Source organism: Vidua chalybeata, chromosome 24 (genome assembly GCF_026979565.1).
Source record: "Vidua chalybeata isolate OUT-0048 chromosome 24, bVidCha1 merged haplotype, whole genome shotgun sequence".
Classification (NCBI taxonomy): Eukaryota; Metazoa; Chordata; class Aves; order Passeriformes; family Viduidae; genus Vidua; species Vidua chalybeata.
This window is the reverse complement of record NC_071553.1, coordinates 4,019,077-4,034,748: the sequence shown is the minus strand read 5'-3', so window position 1 is coordinate 4,034,748 and position 15,672 is coordinate 4,019,077. Positions and strand designations below refer to the sequence as shown.

Below are 15,672 nucleotides of genomic sequence, written 5' to 3'. Positions count from 1 at the left end.
TTTCCCCCCTCCAAATTGCTTTGATTTTTGGGTTTTCCCAAAGATTCCAAAGAGAAAAAACATTCCAAGGAAATATTTGCTCTAGAATTCCCACACTTTTAGCTCTTCCCACCCCTTGGAGAGGGAAATCAGCTCCTTTTCCTGCTCTTCCTCCTGTGTTGTCCTGGAAGGTGCCGTGCTCCGAGTGCTTTTGGATCCCTGCTCCCGCCTGTCCCGTCCTTGCTGATTTCTGGGAATTCTCGTGTTCCCCGCCCTGTCCTGTCCTTGCTGATTTCTGGGAATTCTCGTGTTCCCCGCCCTGTCCTGTCCTTGCTGATTTCTGGGAATTCTCATGTTCCCCGCCCTGTCCTGTCCTTGCTGTTTTTTGGGAATTCCCCATGTCCCCGTCCTTGCTGATTTTTGGGAATTCCCCATGTCCCCGTCCTTGCTGTTTTTTGGGAATTCCCCATGTTGCCATCCTTACTATTTTTTGGGAATTCCCTGTGTCCCCCACCCTGGCTGTTTTTTTGGGAATTCCACATGTCCCCTGTCCTTGCTGGTTCTTGGGATGTCCCCATGTCCCCCACCCTGTCCTATCCTTGGTATTTTTTTGGGAATTTCCTGTGTCCCCTGCCCTGGCTGGTTTTTGGGAATTCCTGTGTCCCCCCATCCTGGCTGCTTTTTGGGATGTCCCCATGTCCTCTATCATGGCTGTTTTTTGGGAATCCCCATGTCTCCCACACTGTCTGTTTTTTGGGATGTCCCCATGTCCCCCATCCTGGCTGTTTTTTGGGAATTCCCATGTACCCCATCCTGTCTGTTTTTTGGGATGTCCCCCACCCTGGCTGTTTTTTGGGAATTCCCGTGTCCCCATCCTGTCTGTTTTTTGGGATGTCCCCCACCCTGGCTGTTTTTTGGGAATTCCCGTGTCCCCATCCTGTCTGTTTTTTGGGATGTCCCCCACCCTGGCTGTTTTTTGGGAATTCCCGTGTCCCCATCCTGTCTGTTTTTTGGGATGTCCCCCACCCTGGCTGTTTTTTGGGAATTCCCGTGTCCCCTTCCCACGCTGTCCCCGCCTCCCCGGCGCTGCTCACGGTGTTTTGTTCAATTGCAGAGAAGTCCCATAACGAAACGTCTTTAGGAAATTCCCCCGCCATGTACCGCGGTGAGTCCACGCTGGCTTTGGGAGTCCCGGCTTAACCCAGTCCCGCCTAACCCCACTGACCCCATTCCCCGCCCGTGTCCCTTCTGCTGTCGCCATGTCCCCATCGTGGCCTCAGCTTTGCCAGAATTTATCGGCATGGATCCATCCAAGCGACCACAAAACCCCACAAGGTTCCCCATTTCTGTTGAGCGGGGTTGAAGTGAGTTAAGCCCAGCTTGGGAGGTTTGGGGTTTACAGGGTCTGCCCCACGTGGCTGAGCTGAGTTTGGTCCCTCCTGAGCAAAGCTCAGGCTTTAAACATCAGATCCTCATCCCTCTTTTCTGTGTCTCCAGAAGAATATTTCCAGCGGGAGAATTCCTGGAATTTCCAGCTGAACTCAGGCAGGGATAAAAAGAGGGAAGAAAAAGAGGAATATTTGGGTTTTCCTGAAATCTGGGTGATTCCAGTGCAGAGAGGTTGGACATGAGCTGGATGCCTCCACAGGCTCCTGCCCTTTGTTGGGACAGGAAATTCCCTCTGGATTCTGTGCCTGTTGGGAGAATCCCATCCCAAAATCCTAAATCTGGGCAGGGAATTCCCTCTGGATTCTGTACCTGTTGGGAGGATCCCATCCCAAAATTCTAAATGGTGCTTCAGGCCCAGCCCCAGGATGGCTGCCCTGGGAATGGGTTGGAATTCTCAGGGATGTGTTGGGATGACAAGGGCGGCCATCAGGGATTTTGGGGAGTGGGAGATGGGGCTGGTTTGGGAATCCTGGCAATGTCACCACGGATTCCAATGTCACCACCTCTCCAAAGCCACCATGGATTCCAACGGCTCCCAGATCCGGAGCTGTCCTGGGCAGGATTCACTTCCTGCCCTTCCTGCTGCTTTTGGGGCCGGGATTGTGCGGGGTCAGCTCTGGGAATGTCCCTTGCTGTCCCCACCGTGTCCTGGAGTGAAATCCCTGTGGAGCCGGAGCTTCCTCAGGGCTTGGCACAGTCCAGGGCACAATTCCCATCCCGCGGGGACTTTTGGGGACAAGGAGGGCGTTGCCAGCTGGGAGCAGGGAGAGCCAGAGAGGAGCGGGATGTGTCGGGCCAGGGCACGGCCAAGGGAATTGGGATCCTGGCATCGGGAGCTGGAGGGTTTGGAGGGAGCTGAGGAGCTGGGAAAAGCTCAGCAGCGGAATCAGCCTGGGAGGAAGCGCTGGGAGGAAGCGCTGGACAGTCTGGGAATCCTTGGAAAAATGGCTGGGAAAAGAGATCGTCAGCAAAATCAGCTTTGGTGGGAGCGACATCAACCACCTGGAAGGGAGGGGACAAGAAATAGGACAAAGGGAATTCCAGTGGAGAGTTTTCCTGGGCTTCTGGATTTCATCTTCGGTCAGGGAAATGGGATCTTCAGAGTCGCTCCATCAGGAAAATGGGATTTTATCCGCACAATCCCCTTCTGTCCCTCATTTCATGGGTGCACAGGCAAAACTTCCTGCTGTTTGTGTTGTAACATTCCCTGGAAAACTTCCTGTTTGTGTTGTAACATTCCCTGGAAAACTTCCTGGCTCCAGAGGATTTGAATCCCCCCCTCCCACCCCTGTGCAGACCTGGACTCCAACCCAGGCCTTAATTAGCTCAATAATTAATGAATTGGGGGTTGCAATTCTTCCCCTCAGTCCTTTTCCTTGTGGTGGCCCCAGCGCTCCTCCCTGGAATGACCTGGCTGGGAATGCTGGAGCTTTGGATGTGGAGAGGGACGTGAATCCCAAGGATTTGGGGTGCTGGGGGGGATTTGGGGCTCTTGGCTGTTCTTCCTTGGGGTGCAGATCCCCAGGATCCCAGCTCAGCTCCAGAGGCAGCTGGAGAAGGGCTCTGGAAGGCTGGGAATCCCATTGCCAGGATGTTCCTGAGCTTGGGAATGGGGGAGCTGCTGGTGGGGACGTGGAGCACGGGAGATTTGTGGGACACTTGTCCCAAATTCCTCTCTAGGGCTGGGATAACCACAGGAAGTGTCACCCACCCCTTGTCCCCAGGGCTTGGAGTGACGATTCCCAGAATTCCGTGGGCAATTATCAGGGAAAAAACAATCCAAAAGGATAAATGGAACATTTCATTAGCAGAATTTCCCACTTTTTTTTTCCCTTTTAAATTGAATTAAACCCCTGTTTTGTCCCATCTCCTCTCTTTTTTTTGGCAAACCTGAGGCTGTTTGAGCCTGACTGTGCCAGGCTGAGCAGCTGGGACGTGTCAGGATGAGCACATCCCTGGAAAAGAGAGCTGATGGGGGAATTTTAGATGGGAAAGGGACAGTTGGCAGCTCTGGGGTAGGAGTCAGATATTTCTGGGATGAACCCAGTCCACAGCAAAGCTTGGGAGCAGAGTGAATTTTTAAGCTGAAATTAACAGCCCCAGGATTTATTTTTCCAGCTTGGATCCATCCAGAGGGATGAGGGAAACCTTGACACTTCCAGCTGGAACTTCCACATGCTCAGAGCCTCTGGTTCTGAGGGAATTTCTGGCTGCTCCCTGTTAGAAACAGCAAAACATTTCTTATTTATTAATTTTTATTTATTATTTATTAATTATTATTTATTAATGGTGCTGTGCTGAGGCAAAAAACAGGTTTTTTTTCCGTGCTGTCCTTAGGTTCATTAAAGCCAGGAGGGTACTAATTAATCTCCCAGATTTTTAATTGCCATCATTAATACAGGCTTGTAAAATCTGGCTTGCTCTGCTTAGCACTTCCAATTATCCCACAGGATCTGGAGTGGGAATAAATCCTGATCAAAGCCAATCTTGGCCGATAAAAGAGTGAATTCCCACTTCTCTGATTTGGCGGGAGAAGCTCCTGGATGTGGTGGAGGTTTGGGAGCTCTGCCCTGGGATGGGCTGAGCTGGTTTAACCGGGAATGAGACTTTCTCCTGGAGCAGGGATGCAGACAGACCCGGAGAACTCGGCTTTTTGGGATAAAGTCAGGATTTTCCTGCCCTGGTAATCCATTAATCCATAATTGACTAACTGGGACCGCACGCGGAGCCCGTGGGAGCGGCGGGATGTGGGTGTGGAACCAATTCCAAGGATTCCATGGATGAATCCTGGGGTTGGGTTTTCCTTCCCTAAGGTGGGAATTCCAGGAAGAGCCCCCATCCTCACTCCCCTCCTCCTTCCCCTGCCGCAGCTCTGGAAGTTTCCCAAAATTCCCAAAATCCTCCCACTCATTGAGCCAAGGAAGTTTCGGGGCACCGGGATGGTCTCTCCCCATGGATCACTCCAGGATTTTTTGTGTCCCTGTTCCGATCCCATCCCACCCCTTTCCTAATCCCATAACTTCCATCCCTGCTACTGCTGCTCTCCCGCCCATCTCATCCTGTTTTGTCCTCACTGATCCAGATCTAGGTCAATCGTTCCACTCCTTAATGGATTTTTTTCCATGAATAATTAATTTTTTCCCCCTGCACAGAGGCCTTCACTGTGTGTGGATCCATAGGGAATTGTCTCGTGTCTTCCCTTTGTTTTTTTCCCGTTAAACTTCCCTGTCCAGCCCTCAATGGGTCATTTTGGTGGCTGAGCTGTCCCTTTCCAAGGGGAACCATCCTTCCAGGCCTCCAGGAAAGCTGGAAAACCTCCTTGGTGCTGCTGGAGCCCCGGGGATGCTCCGTATCCCGGAGAATTCTGTGGAAAAGCGCCTCCGGGTCTGAATAAACCCTTTCCGTGCCCATTTTTCCTCCTGTCCTTCGTTACATGTTACATCCATCAATATTTCCCAATTCCATCTGATTCCAGCCTGTTTTCCAGAGGCAGGGAGGGCAGGAAAAGCAGGAACTGATGGAATGGGGACGATCCCCAACGCTCAGTCCCCTCTGCTGCTCCTTCTCTCCCCTGCCTGCCAAACTTCCTGTCTCTCCCCTTCTTTTTTTCATCCCCAAATCCATCTGGAGCCCTCCTTCCCTTTCCAGGCACATTCCTGGGTGAGTTCAGAATCCTGGGATGGCCGGGGAGGTGACACCTTCCGTGAATTCCCAGACGCTTTTAAAAGAAACGTGTTCTGTTTTCTTTCTTTGTTGTTGTTGTTTTTGTTTTTTTGTTTGTTTGTTTTGGTTTGGTTTGGTTTTGTTTTTCCTTCTCTCCCACTGATTCCAGCCCGAGGGATCACGGAAACCACTCCCAGCTTCATGTATCCCTACGGCACTTCCAGCAGCCAGATGGTGCTCCGAGGGGTGGATCTCCTGCTGGAATGCATCGCCTCTGGAGTGTATGTACCACAGAGAGGGCGATTCCCAGCAATTCCCAGCGGGATCAGCACAGGGAATCACCTCTGGATTAGGAAAAAAGGATCATTCCCTCCTTTTTAGTTGTTAACAAAGCTCCCGTAACCTGCTTGATGAGCAAACAGAAATGCTGAGGTTTCCATTATTTCCTTCTCTCCCACTGGTTTGTCCTAAAATTTGGGAATTTCCCAGGAGCTCCTCACCACGCTGTGGGGGAGGAGATTTGTGTCCCCCCAAAGTGTCCTGGGCTTGTGGTCCAGCCCACACCATCAGACCATGATAAGGGATGGGCTTTGAGGTCCCTTCCACCCCAAACCATTCCAGAATTCCATGATCCTGCATTCCCAGGAGGATCAGGAGGAGAACACCATTCCTGACCCGCTGGGAATGTTCAGGGCCGTGGTTTAGGGGTGGTGGTGGTGGGAAGGAGGGTGGTGGGAATAAGGGTGGCCCACCAGTTAGATCAGACCTTCTCCCTGGGTTTTAGTGGTTCCCAGGATGGGAATTTCACTGTTGTTTAGGAATCACAGCTCTTTACTTGGGAGTCATTCCCTAACTTTTGGAAAAGCTCTGATCTGCTCCGCTCTCCTCAGACCAGCGCCGGACATCATGTGGTACAAGAAAGGCGGGGAGCTCCCGGTGGGCAAAACCAAGCTGGAGAACTTCAACAAGGCCCTGCGCATCTCCAACGTGTCCGAGGAGGACTCCGGGGAATATTTCTGCCTGGCCTCCAACAAGATGGGCAGCATCCGCCACACGATCTCGGTGAGAGTGAAGGGTACGTCACCTTTACCTTCCCTCTTTGGGTCCTGGCCGCCTGGAGCCGGGAGGGGACACTCATGGAATGCTGGGAGGGACAGCGGGGCCTTTCCCTGGGGAAGGGTCTGTGCTGCATCTGTGTTCTTCAGGGAATCGTGGAATGGGTTGGGTTGGAAGGACTTTAGAGATCACCCGGTTCCAGGACACATTCCATGATCCCATGTTGCTCCAAGCGCCATCCAACGCATCCCTTGCTCCATCTCAGGGATGGAGCAGCCACAGCTTCTCTGGGAATTCCATCCCAGCCCCTCCCCAGCCTCCCAAGGAATGATGCCATCCCCATATCTCGTCTAAATCTTCCCTTTTTTGAATTAAATCTTGTCCAAACGGCCCCAAAAGCAGCGTGAGATGGAATCCCGCTGATAGAAATGGTGATGGATTTGTGTGGCCAGGGATAGGAAAGGGATCTCCTCCTTCACCGAATCCCGGGAAACCCACTCGGTTTTTCCATTGCCTTCCACCCCCAGGGAGTGTTGGCGGGGGGAATTCGGGGGTGGTGCCGCTGTCCTTGTGTCACCGGGACGGGGCTGTTTTCCAGCTGCTCCCTACTGGCTGGATGAGCCGGAGAACCTGATCCTGGCCCCCGGCGAGGACGGCAGGCTCGTGTGCCGGGCCAACGGCAACCCCAAACCGTCCATCCAGTGGCTGGTGAACGGAGAGCCCATCGAAGGTGAGTGTGGGAGAGACTGGGCCTCCTTCTCCAAAATCCCTGCTAAAATCCCAGCCCAAAATCCCAGCCAAGGATATCCTGGCTGAGCATGAGCTAGAGTTGCCTCCCCCTCCAAAATCTCAGCCAAAATCCCACCAAAATCCCAGACAAGGATATCCTGGCTGAGCACGAGCCAGAGTTGCCTCCCCCTCCAAAATCCCAGCCCAAATCCCAGGTAAAATCCCAGCCCAAATCCTAGCCCAAATCCCAATCAAGGATCTCCTGGCTGAGCACGAGCCAGAGCTGCTGGCAGGGTCCAACACCCACGTGGGCTCCACGTGAACCCCCAGCTTGCCTGGGATGGGCCCAGTTCACCCAGTGGCTCCCAGTTGTGGCTGTGGAGCTCACACACCATCACCGGGTTTGAACTGAGCTGGGCTGGGAGGACGCTCCAGGATATTATGGGGTGGATTTTCACTCGGAATCAAATTGAAGGAGCTGTTCTTGTTTTGAAGCGTCTCCCCTCAACCCGAGCCGGGAGGTGGCCGGGGACACCATCGTGTTCCGGGACACGCAGATCGGCAGCAGCGCCGTGTACCAGTGCAACGCGTCCAACGAGCACGGCTACCTGCTGGCCAACGCCTTCGTCAGCGTGCTGGGTGAGTCTGCGGGAGTGGGAGCACCCAGAACTCAAATTTCCATGGAATCTGAGGGTGGGTTGGGTTGGAAAGGACCTCAAAGCTCAGCTCAAAGCTCATCTTAAAAGGCTGGATATGGCTCTTAGTGCCAAGGTGGTGTTGGGTCATAGGTTGGACTTCATGACCTTAAAGATCTTTTCCAGCCTTGCTGGAAACCTTTTCCAACCTTTTTCCAACTAGTTCATTCTGGGATTCATCTAAAATTCCACCCTCTTGGAACCTTCCACTATCCCTCGATGTTCCAAGTCCTGTCCAACCTGGCCTTGAACACTTCCAGGTATCCAGGGGCAGCCACAGCTTCTCTGGGAATTCCATCCCAGCCCCTCCTCACCCTCCCAGCCAGGAATTTCTTCCCAATATCTCACCTAAACTCTCCTATTTTGGTTTAAAATCATTCCCCTTTATCCTGTTACCATATTCCCATGTAAAAGTCGCTCTCCCTGGTTTTTCCAAGCCCCCTTTTCCCTGCTGCAGTTTTCCATGAGTTTTCCCCTTTGCTGCTCTGAGGGAATGCACAAAGGCACCCAGGCTTTGGAGCAGGAATCCATTGCCATGGATTCAAACCAGGGCAAATCCAGGGATAACGAGGCTGGAAGGAGAGGGAAGGTGAGGTGAGCGGGAGTTGAGAAGCTCTACTGGGTTTTGAAAGTGCCAGTAGGAAAAGTGAACCAAAAAAAAAACAGGGGAAAAGCTGGAAAAGAGCAGCAGAATCCATTTTTCCTCCTTCTCCATGGCTGGAATTTTGGTGGTTGGCAGATGTTCCCCCCCGGATCCTGGGCCCCCGGAACCAGCTGATCAGGGTGATCCAGAACAACAGGACGCGCCTGGATTGTCCCTTTTTCGGGTCCCCCATCCCCACCCTGCGCTGGTAAGAGCCGGATCCCATCCCGCTCCATCCCAAGGGATGGGAAAGGGGAGGGTTTCCTGCTTTTCCTTCCCTTCCAACAGCACTTTGTGTTGTTGGGAGGTTTAAGAATGGCCAGGGGAACACGCTGGATGGAGGCAACTACAAAGCCCACGAGAACGGGAGCTTGGAGATGTTCATGGCTCGGAAGGAGGACCAGGGAATCTACACCTGCGTGGCCACCAACATCCTGGGGAAAGCTGAGGCCCAGGTCCGCCTGGAGGTCAAAGGTATGGGCAGAGAGGTGCCAAAATCTTGGATCTTCTGGAAGTTGCAGCAGAAATAGTTGAGGTCAAAATCTTGGATCCTCTGGAAGTTGCAGCAGAAGTAGTTGAGGTCAATGTCTTGGATTTTCTGGAAGTTGCAGCAGAAATAGTTGAGGTCAAAATCTTGGATCCTCTGGAAGTTGCAGCAGAAGTAGTTGAGGTCAATGTCTTGGATTTTCTGGAAGTTGCATCAGGAATAACCCTTGAGGTGAAGGGGGTTGGTTGTGGCTGATCTGACCTTCCAGCAGGTCAGAGCTGGGAGCCTTAAAATGCTGGAGATTCCATTTTAATGTTGGGAAAAGCCAAGGCTGGGGATGGTGGAAGGGTTTGGGTTGGGTGTCAGGCTGGGAGATGCCATCAGCAACACCACCACTGACCCCAAGTGTTCCTCGGGATTAGCTGAGGACAGTAAAACAGTTTTGGAATTGTTTTTACATCACTCAGCAAATCTGGCTGCTGACTCCAAAAAATGGAGTTCTTTTAAAGGCTCAGCACGAATTAATGACTCGTTAAATTAATTTATTTGTTCAAAGCTGGACAAACACCCCAACTGTGCTTGCCCTTCCCAAGTAACCCTGCTCTCCGTTGAGTCCCTGAGCCAAGCCCCGCGGTTTTGGGACGTGACCCTTTGTGACCTCCTGCAGACCCCACCAGGACCATGAGGGGACCTGAGGAGTTTGGGACACAAGCCTTGACCCCGTGCAGACCCCACCAAAGTTGTGAGGGGAACCTGAGGAGTCTGGGGTGTGTCCCTTTGTTTGTGGCCCTGTGCAGACCCACCTCAAGGGTTGTGAGGGAACTCGAGGAGTTTGGGACTTAACCCTTGACCCTGTGCAGACCCCGCCAGCATCATGGGAGGACATGAGAAGTTTGGGGCATAGCCCCTGGTTTCATGCAGACCCCACAGGGATCATGAGGGGTCCTGAGGAGTTTGGAACGTGACCCTTTTTTTGTGACCCCATACAGACCCCACCAGGATCGTGAGGGGCCCCGAGGACCAGGTGGTCAAGAGGGGCACCATGCCCCGGCTCCACTGCCGCGTCAAGCACGACCCCACGCTGCGGCTCATGGTCACCTGGCTCAAGGACGATGCCCCCCTGTACCTGGGCAGCAGGTATGTGCCCAAAAATTCCATCGATTTCTCTCCCAGAATTGTTGGATTTTTAGCAGAACATTCCAGGAGTCCCCAGGGATAAATATTGAGTTCCCACCTAAACAATGTTTGATGTTTTTGACACTTTTAATCTCATTGGCTCCCTCCAGCAATTCCAGCTGATTTATCAGTAAATCCAGACTTCGCTGCGGGTTTTATTTCCAGATATTTTAGCACATCTTGATAAAACCTGAGAATTCATAGCGAGCCACTCCAGAATTAATGTTTCTCTGCTGCGGCTGGCACAGCTTTAATTTCCTTTCTGTACCTGACTCCTGTTTCTTGTGAGGCAAGATCTGATCCCAGGGCATGAGCCCAGGGTTGGCTGTTGTCCTAAAAATGTGATTATTCCCCAGATACACCCCAGGGCGCGTGATTCCTTAGGAAATGAGCTTTCCCAGAATAACCCAGCACGTCCTCAGCTGATAAAGCTTCCAGACCGGAGATGTTCTCCTGCTCTGGTTGGGTTTCCAGCTGGATTTTGTCAAGGAACATCCAGCTGTCAACACTGTTTCCTAAATATGTTGGGGCAGAATTTTGGGAGGTTTTTTCCTTGAAGGATGAAGAAGGAAGAGGATGGTCTGACGATCTATGGCGTGACTGAGAAGGACCAGGGCGATTACACGTGCGTGGCCAGCACGGAGCTGGACAAGGACTTCGCCAAGGCCTATCTCACTGTGCTGGGTAAAGCCCCCCTGGCCCCAGAGCTGAGTGCTTGGCTTTGAATGGGACACCCCGACCTCGAGGTCAGGCTGGAAGGGGGGTCTGGGCTCCAAGGCTGTGCCCCTGGGTGCTCAGGGAGGTTCTGGCAGAGCAGGGGTTCCGTTGTCGCAGGATTCGCTGCCTCGTCTCGGATGATGGCACAGAAGTGCTGCAAAAAAACCCTGGGATTTGAGGGTAAAAAATTAAACAGGAACTGTGGCACACAGCCCAAAATATCCCCAGGTGGATGTTGAAGATCCACGAGAAAAGTCCTACATTTGGGGGTGAATTTAGTGGGGTGTTGGGATGCTGAGCTATGGGACTGGGGCTGAGCCAGCTCCTCCCCCTTTGTGCATCCCCTTTGCAGCACCAGGGAGGGACAAACTTCACCCCAATTCTCCATTTGTGCCACTGCAAGCTCCGCTTGGCTAACAGGGATTTATCATCCCCTGGCCACTTCAGATTCCCAGGAACGCCACAACCTGCCAGTGCCCCTCCACAGCTGGAACAGGAATCCCAAATACCAAATAATTCCCCTGGGGTTGATTTATTTCCCTTCCTTTCCCCTAATGGCTCATTAACCCCACATCAGACTGATATTTCCCTTTTGCTGCCAACTACAAGTGTGGGTAAAGCATGGAGGTCTCTGGGGGAAGGATATTCCTGCTCTGCTTCCCAAACTGGATCAATTCCTGCTGAAATCTGGAACTTTATGTTTGCCAGGTGCTCCTTTGGCCTCCCAAGCTTAAACTAACCCGATTTAACAAGCACTGTCTTACCTTGCAGCCATCCCCGCTAATCGGTTGAGAGATTTACCCAAAGGTAATCGTCACTAATTCCCCGCCTTCCTTTGATTTCCCACCTTGGTTTTGGTTTTCCCTCACCAGTAACTCCAAGGGAAATGGGTGGCAGCTGGAAAAAATGGGGGATGACGCTTCCAGGTTGAAGGAGCTGAAGCTCCAAGTCCTGCCCAAGTTCTCCTTGAAGGAGTTGATACTTCCAGGTTATCCCTGAAGGAGCTGAAGCTCCAAGTCCTGCCCGAGCTGTCCTTGAAGGAGCTGATTTTTCCAAGTCCCATCCAAATTGTCCTTGAAAACCCATCCAGATGGGCAGAAAGCTTCTGTTCCACCACATTTTGTGTCCCACGGTGGCAGCTCCTGAGTGCAGGAATCACTTCATCTGTACTTGAAAATCCTGATGGGGAAAAAAAAAAACCCTCACGGAATCCCCTAATTTTTACCTGGAATTTATTCCTGTTACTGCATGAGCTGGTCCTTGTGATCACATTTTAAAAAATGGGGATTTTCTATCAAAAATGTGTGTTTCCACTAAGGTTTTGTGTCCTTTTGCTGCTGTTCATTTGCATTTCTCTGTGTATGGTCACAAATCCCCCTAAACCAGCACCTGGGACTTTTCCCACCATTTTTTGGGGGGAAAGGCAGGATTTTTCCTGGGAAAGGCAAGATTTCCAGGCAAGACACTGTCAGAAATGACCACATTTTTATTTTAAAAATCACTCCGGTCCCCTAAAGAGCTGCAGGATGTGGATTGTGCCCTGGAGCACATCCTGCCCACAGGGCTGGGAGAGGTGATGGGAACTGGGACTTGCTCCTGGGACAATTCCAGCCTCATTTATCCCATCCCAACAGAGCGACCTGACCGGCCCCGGGACTTGGAGCTGACGGATCTGGCCGAGAGGAGCGTGCGGCTGACGTGGATCCCTGGCGATGACAACAACAGCCCCATCACAGGTCTGCCCCCTGTCCCCAAAATCCCCGTGACGGAAAATCCCTTCCCTCCACCCACCTCTTCCTGCTCTTCCCAGACTACATTGTCCAGTTTGAGGAGGACCGCTTCCAGCCGGGAATGTGGCACAACCACTCCAGGTACCCCGGGAGCGTCAACTCGGCCGTGCTGAGCCTGTCCCCGTACGTGAATTACCAATTCCGGGTGATCGCCGTCAACGACGTGGGCAGCAGCGTGCCCAGCCTGCCCTCCGAGCGCTACCAGACCAACGGGGCACGTGAGTTTTTCCCAGGTTTTTTTTGTCCTTGGAATCCACCACTCTCCACGGAGGCTCCTCCCTCGATGCCAGGAATAGGTTGGCAAGGGCGGCACGAAATAACTCACAGAAGCAGGTTAGATGTTAAAGGAAAGAAAAAGAACCTAAAAAAGCAAACTTTATTTTCTGACTCTGTTATATATACAATGTCACTAAATGACACAAGCAAAAACGACGCACCACAGCTTTGGTCACGATGAAGAGACTAATTTATTTTTTCTGACTCCAATCTTTTATAGTTCTCAAAAGATGCCAGTGGATTGGAGGGTGAACGTGCCACCTCTCCAACGACACTGGACAAACTACCTGTACATCAAATTTCTCTGCTTCTATGAAAGAATGCAAAACAATAGGTTATTTACAGAAAGTTGTGTGAGAAAGTTCTCTACAAGAATGTCAACTCAGAAGGCTTTAGAAAACTCTTGATAACCAGGGCGACATATACAATAGTAAAAATGACAGTGGATTGGAGGGTGGAACTGCCACCTCTCCAACCACACTGGGCAAACCAACAGTCCATCAATTCTCTCCACCCACAAAGAAGAATGTAAACCAATCGTTATTTACCTGAATATGTGTGAGAAAACTCAGTACAAACATGTAAATATCAGAAGGTTCAGGAACTTTCAGAAGAACTTTTAAAACTCTCAAAAGAACAGGGCGGCAGGCTGCGGGGGGATTTTCTGTATGGAATTCTCAAGCCTGTGAGTGATGTCCTTCAGGGCAGCAAAACGCAGACGTTTATACAAAAATCACTCATTCATTATAGGAAAATCTGGTTTTCCTTCTTTTCCCTAAAGGGAAGATTCCTAAAGGAATCCTTCCAGTCCTTTCAGACTACAGGAAGCTCAGAAATCTGTAGGAAAATCCGACTCAAGTGCAAATATTGTTAATTATTGGCTCCTATTAAAGCTGTGGGGGTGGCGAGGCCCTGGCACAAATTATCCAGAAAAAACGTGGCTGCCCCTGGATCCCTGGCAGTGTCCAAGGCCAGGTTTGATGGGGCTTGGAGCAGCCTGGGATAGGGAAAGGTGGAATTTAAGGTGATTTTAAGATCCCTTTCCACCCAAATTCCGTGACAAAAGAACAAAACCATCTCCAATCCACAACCAAGACTTGAGTTTGCCCGCCCAGTGCTTTGTCGCGGAACATTTGGGAAAATTCCACATGAGGAATTCACAGGAATCTCAGCAGTTCTGCTGCATTTCTTCCTTTGCCCATTCCAGGGCGATTGTTGGAGGATCTGCTGGCATCTAGTGTTGGCTCCCAGCAGTGCCCGCCGTGTTTCAAAGTGACAAACTCTGCTCCCTCCACAATGGTTTCCTTTCAAAGATTTAGGACATTTAGGGGACAAAAAAGAGCCTCCGAAATAAATGGCCTGGTTTTCCACAGGACTGAGAGTCTTGTGTCCCATTAACCTGAATGGGAACTTCTGGAAAAATCAGGCCATTAACTTCTGCCTTGGAAGGACTTTCGGCTTGCAGGGTTTTAACCCCTCAGTGGTTGTTTTTTGACATTGAAAAATGCATTGTTTCGGTTTCCAATGTGAATTTCAGGTCCTGAAATAAATCCAACGGGAGTTCAAGGGGCAGGGACCCAAAAAAACAACATGGAGATAACGTGGACCGTGAGTTCTTCTTGGATGCCCTTTGGGATGGAGTTGTGGGATGAGGGGGGAATGGGTTCAGAGTGCCAGAGGGCAGGGATAGGTGGGATACTGGGAATAAATCCTTCACCAGGAGGGTGGGGAGAGGCTGGGATGGAATTCCCAAAAAATCCATGGCTGTCCCTTCCCTGGAAGTGTCCCAGGCCAGGTTGGAGCAACCTGGGATCATGGAAGGTGTCCCTGCCCATGGGGGTGGAGTAGAATGGGATTTCAGGTCCCTCCCAACCCAAAGCACTCCAGGATTCCATGAAATAAAAAGCAGAAGGTACAAGAAAGGCCGTTTTCAGTGCTGTGATAAAAAGAATCATTCAAAAAATTGAAAATAAAATAGTTCAAAGACGTGGCACCCAAAGATGTCAGATCCGAGGATGCCCCGAAGTCGAGTCCTTGAGCAGCTCAGAGGATTTATGGGGCCGTTCCTGCTTTGCTCCCTGCACCAGCAGGTGTCAGCCACAAATCAGGGATGAGCCGTGGGGAGGGCTGGAATGACAGCGGGAATAGAGGCTGGAACATGGGGATAGTAGATATGGAATATATATTGTATAATTCGATATTATGCACATATTTGATTTATTTCATGTAATATATAGATAAGGAATCTGGGCTACTGGAAGTGTCTCTGCCCATGGAAGGGGCTTGGAATTTAAATCCCTTTCAACCCAAATCCTTCCAGGAATAAAATCTTGGATTTTGTGAATAAAATTTCCCGGTCCTGCCATGGCTCTGGAGGGCAAAATCTCGTTCTGCCTCTCCTTGGGAGCAAAACCTCGCCCTCCTTTGGGATTTGCTGGTGGAGCCTGGAACACAACCCCACTGCTGAGCAGGACTTTGGGATCTCCTTGGCGGAAAAATCCAATTTTTTTTTTTTTCCCTCCTTCTCACTTTCCCTTCTCTGTTTTTCTCCACTGAAGCCTCTGAACGCAACTCAGGCTTACGGGCCCAACCTCAGGTACATCGTGAGGTGGCGGCGGCGAGACCCCCGCGGGAGCTGGTACAACGAGACCGTGCGGAGCGCGCGGCACGTGGTGTGGAACACCCCCATCTACGTCCCCTACGAGATCAAGGTGCAGGCCGAGAACGACTTCGGCAGAGCCCCGGAGCCCGACACCTACATCGGATACTCCGGGGAGGATTGTGAGTATTCCCGCAGCTGCAGGTGGGATTTCGGGAATGATCCCATCCAAGGGCAAGGAGTGCCCGGGATGTGGGCAAGGCACTGAGGGATTTGGGACAAAAACCCAGTTCTAGTTTGGACAAGGCTTGGAGGACCTGGACAGTGGAAGATGTCCTTGTCCATGGTCACCTGGGCTGTGGAAGATCTCCCTGTCCGTGGCCACCTGGGCTGTGGAAGATCTCCCTGTCCGT

General features: G+C 51.5%; 1 protein-coding gene across 5 annotated transcripts in view; it reads left to right on the top strand.

The window, feature by feature from the left end:
• Nucleotides 1-15,672, top strand: part of NFASC (neurofascin) — a 79,527-nt gene that overhangs the window by 26,076 nt on the left and 37,779 nt on the right. For 2 of the 5 annotated variants that reach the window (XM_053963791.1, XM_053963793.1), the window contains 14 exons: nucleotides 1,094-1,144; nucleotides 5,261-5,372; nucleotides 5,982-6,166; nucleotides 6,746-6,877; nucleotides 7,372-7,515; nucleotides 8,311-8,422; nucleotides 8,522-8,688; nucleotides 9,691-9,838; nucleotides 10,437-10,561; nucleotides 11,366-11,401; nucleotides 12,229-12,330; nucleotides 12,405-12,602; nucleotides 14,198-14,268; nucleotides 15,219-15,441. In XM_053963791.1, coding sequence (XP_053819766.1) covers nucleotides 1,094-1,144; nucleotides 5,261-5,372; nucleotides 5,982-6,166; nucleotides 6,746-6,877; nucleotides 7,372-7,515; nucleotides 8,311-8,422; nucleotides 8,522-8,688; nucleotides 9,691-9,838; nucleotides 10,437-10,561; nucleotides 11,366-11,401; nucleotides 12,229-12,330; nucleotides 12,405-12,602; nucleotides 14,198-14,268; nucleotides 15,219-15,441 — 1,806 coding nt within the window. The remainder of the gene's footprint in view (nucleotides 1-1,093; nucleotides 1,145-5,260; nucleotides 5,373-5,981; nucleotides 6,167-6,745; nucleotides 6,878-7,371; nucleotides 7,516-8,310; nucleotides 8,423-8,521; nucleotides 8,689-9,690; nucleotides 9,839-10,436; nucleotides 10,562-11,365; nucleotides 11,402-12,228; nucleotides 12,331-12,404; nucleotides 12,603-14,197; nucleotides 14,269-15,218; nucleotides 15,442-15,672) is intronic. The other 3 variants (XM_053963794.1, XM_053963796.1, XM_053963795.1) reach the window with 2 other exon arrangements.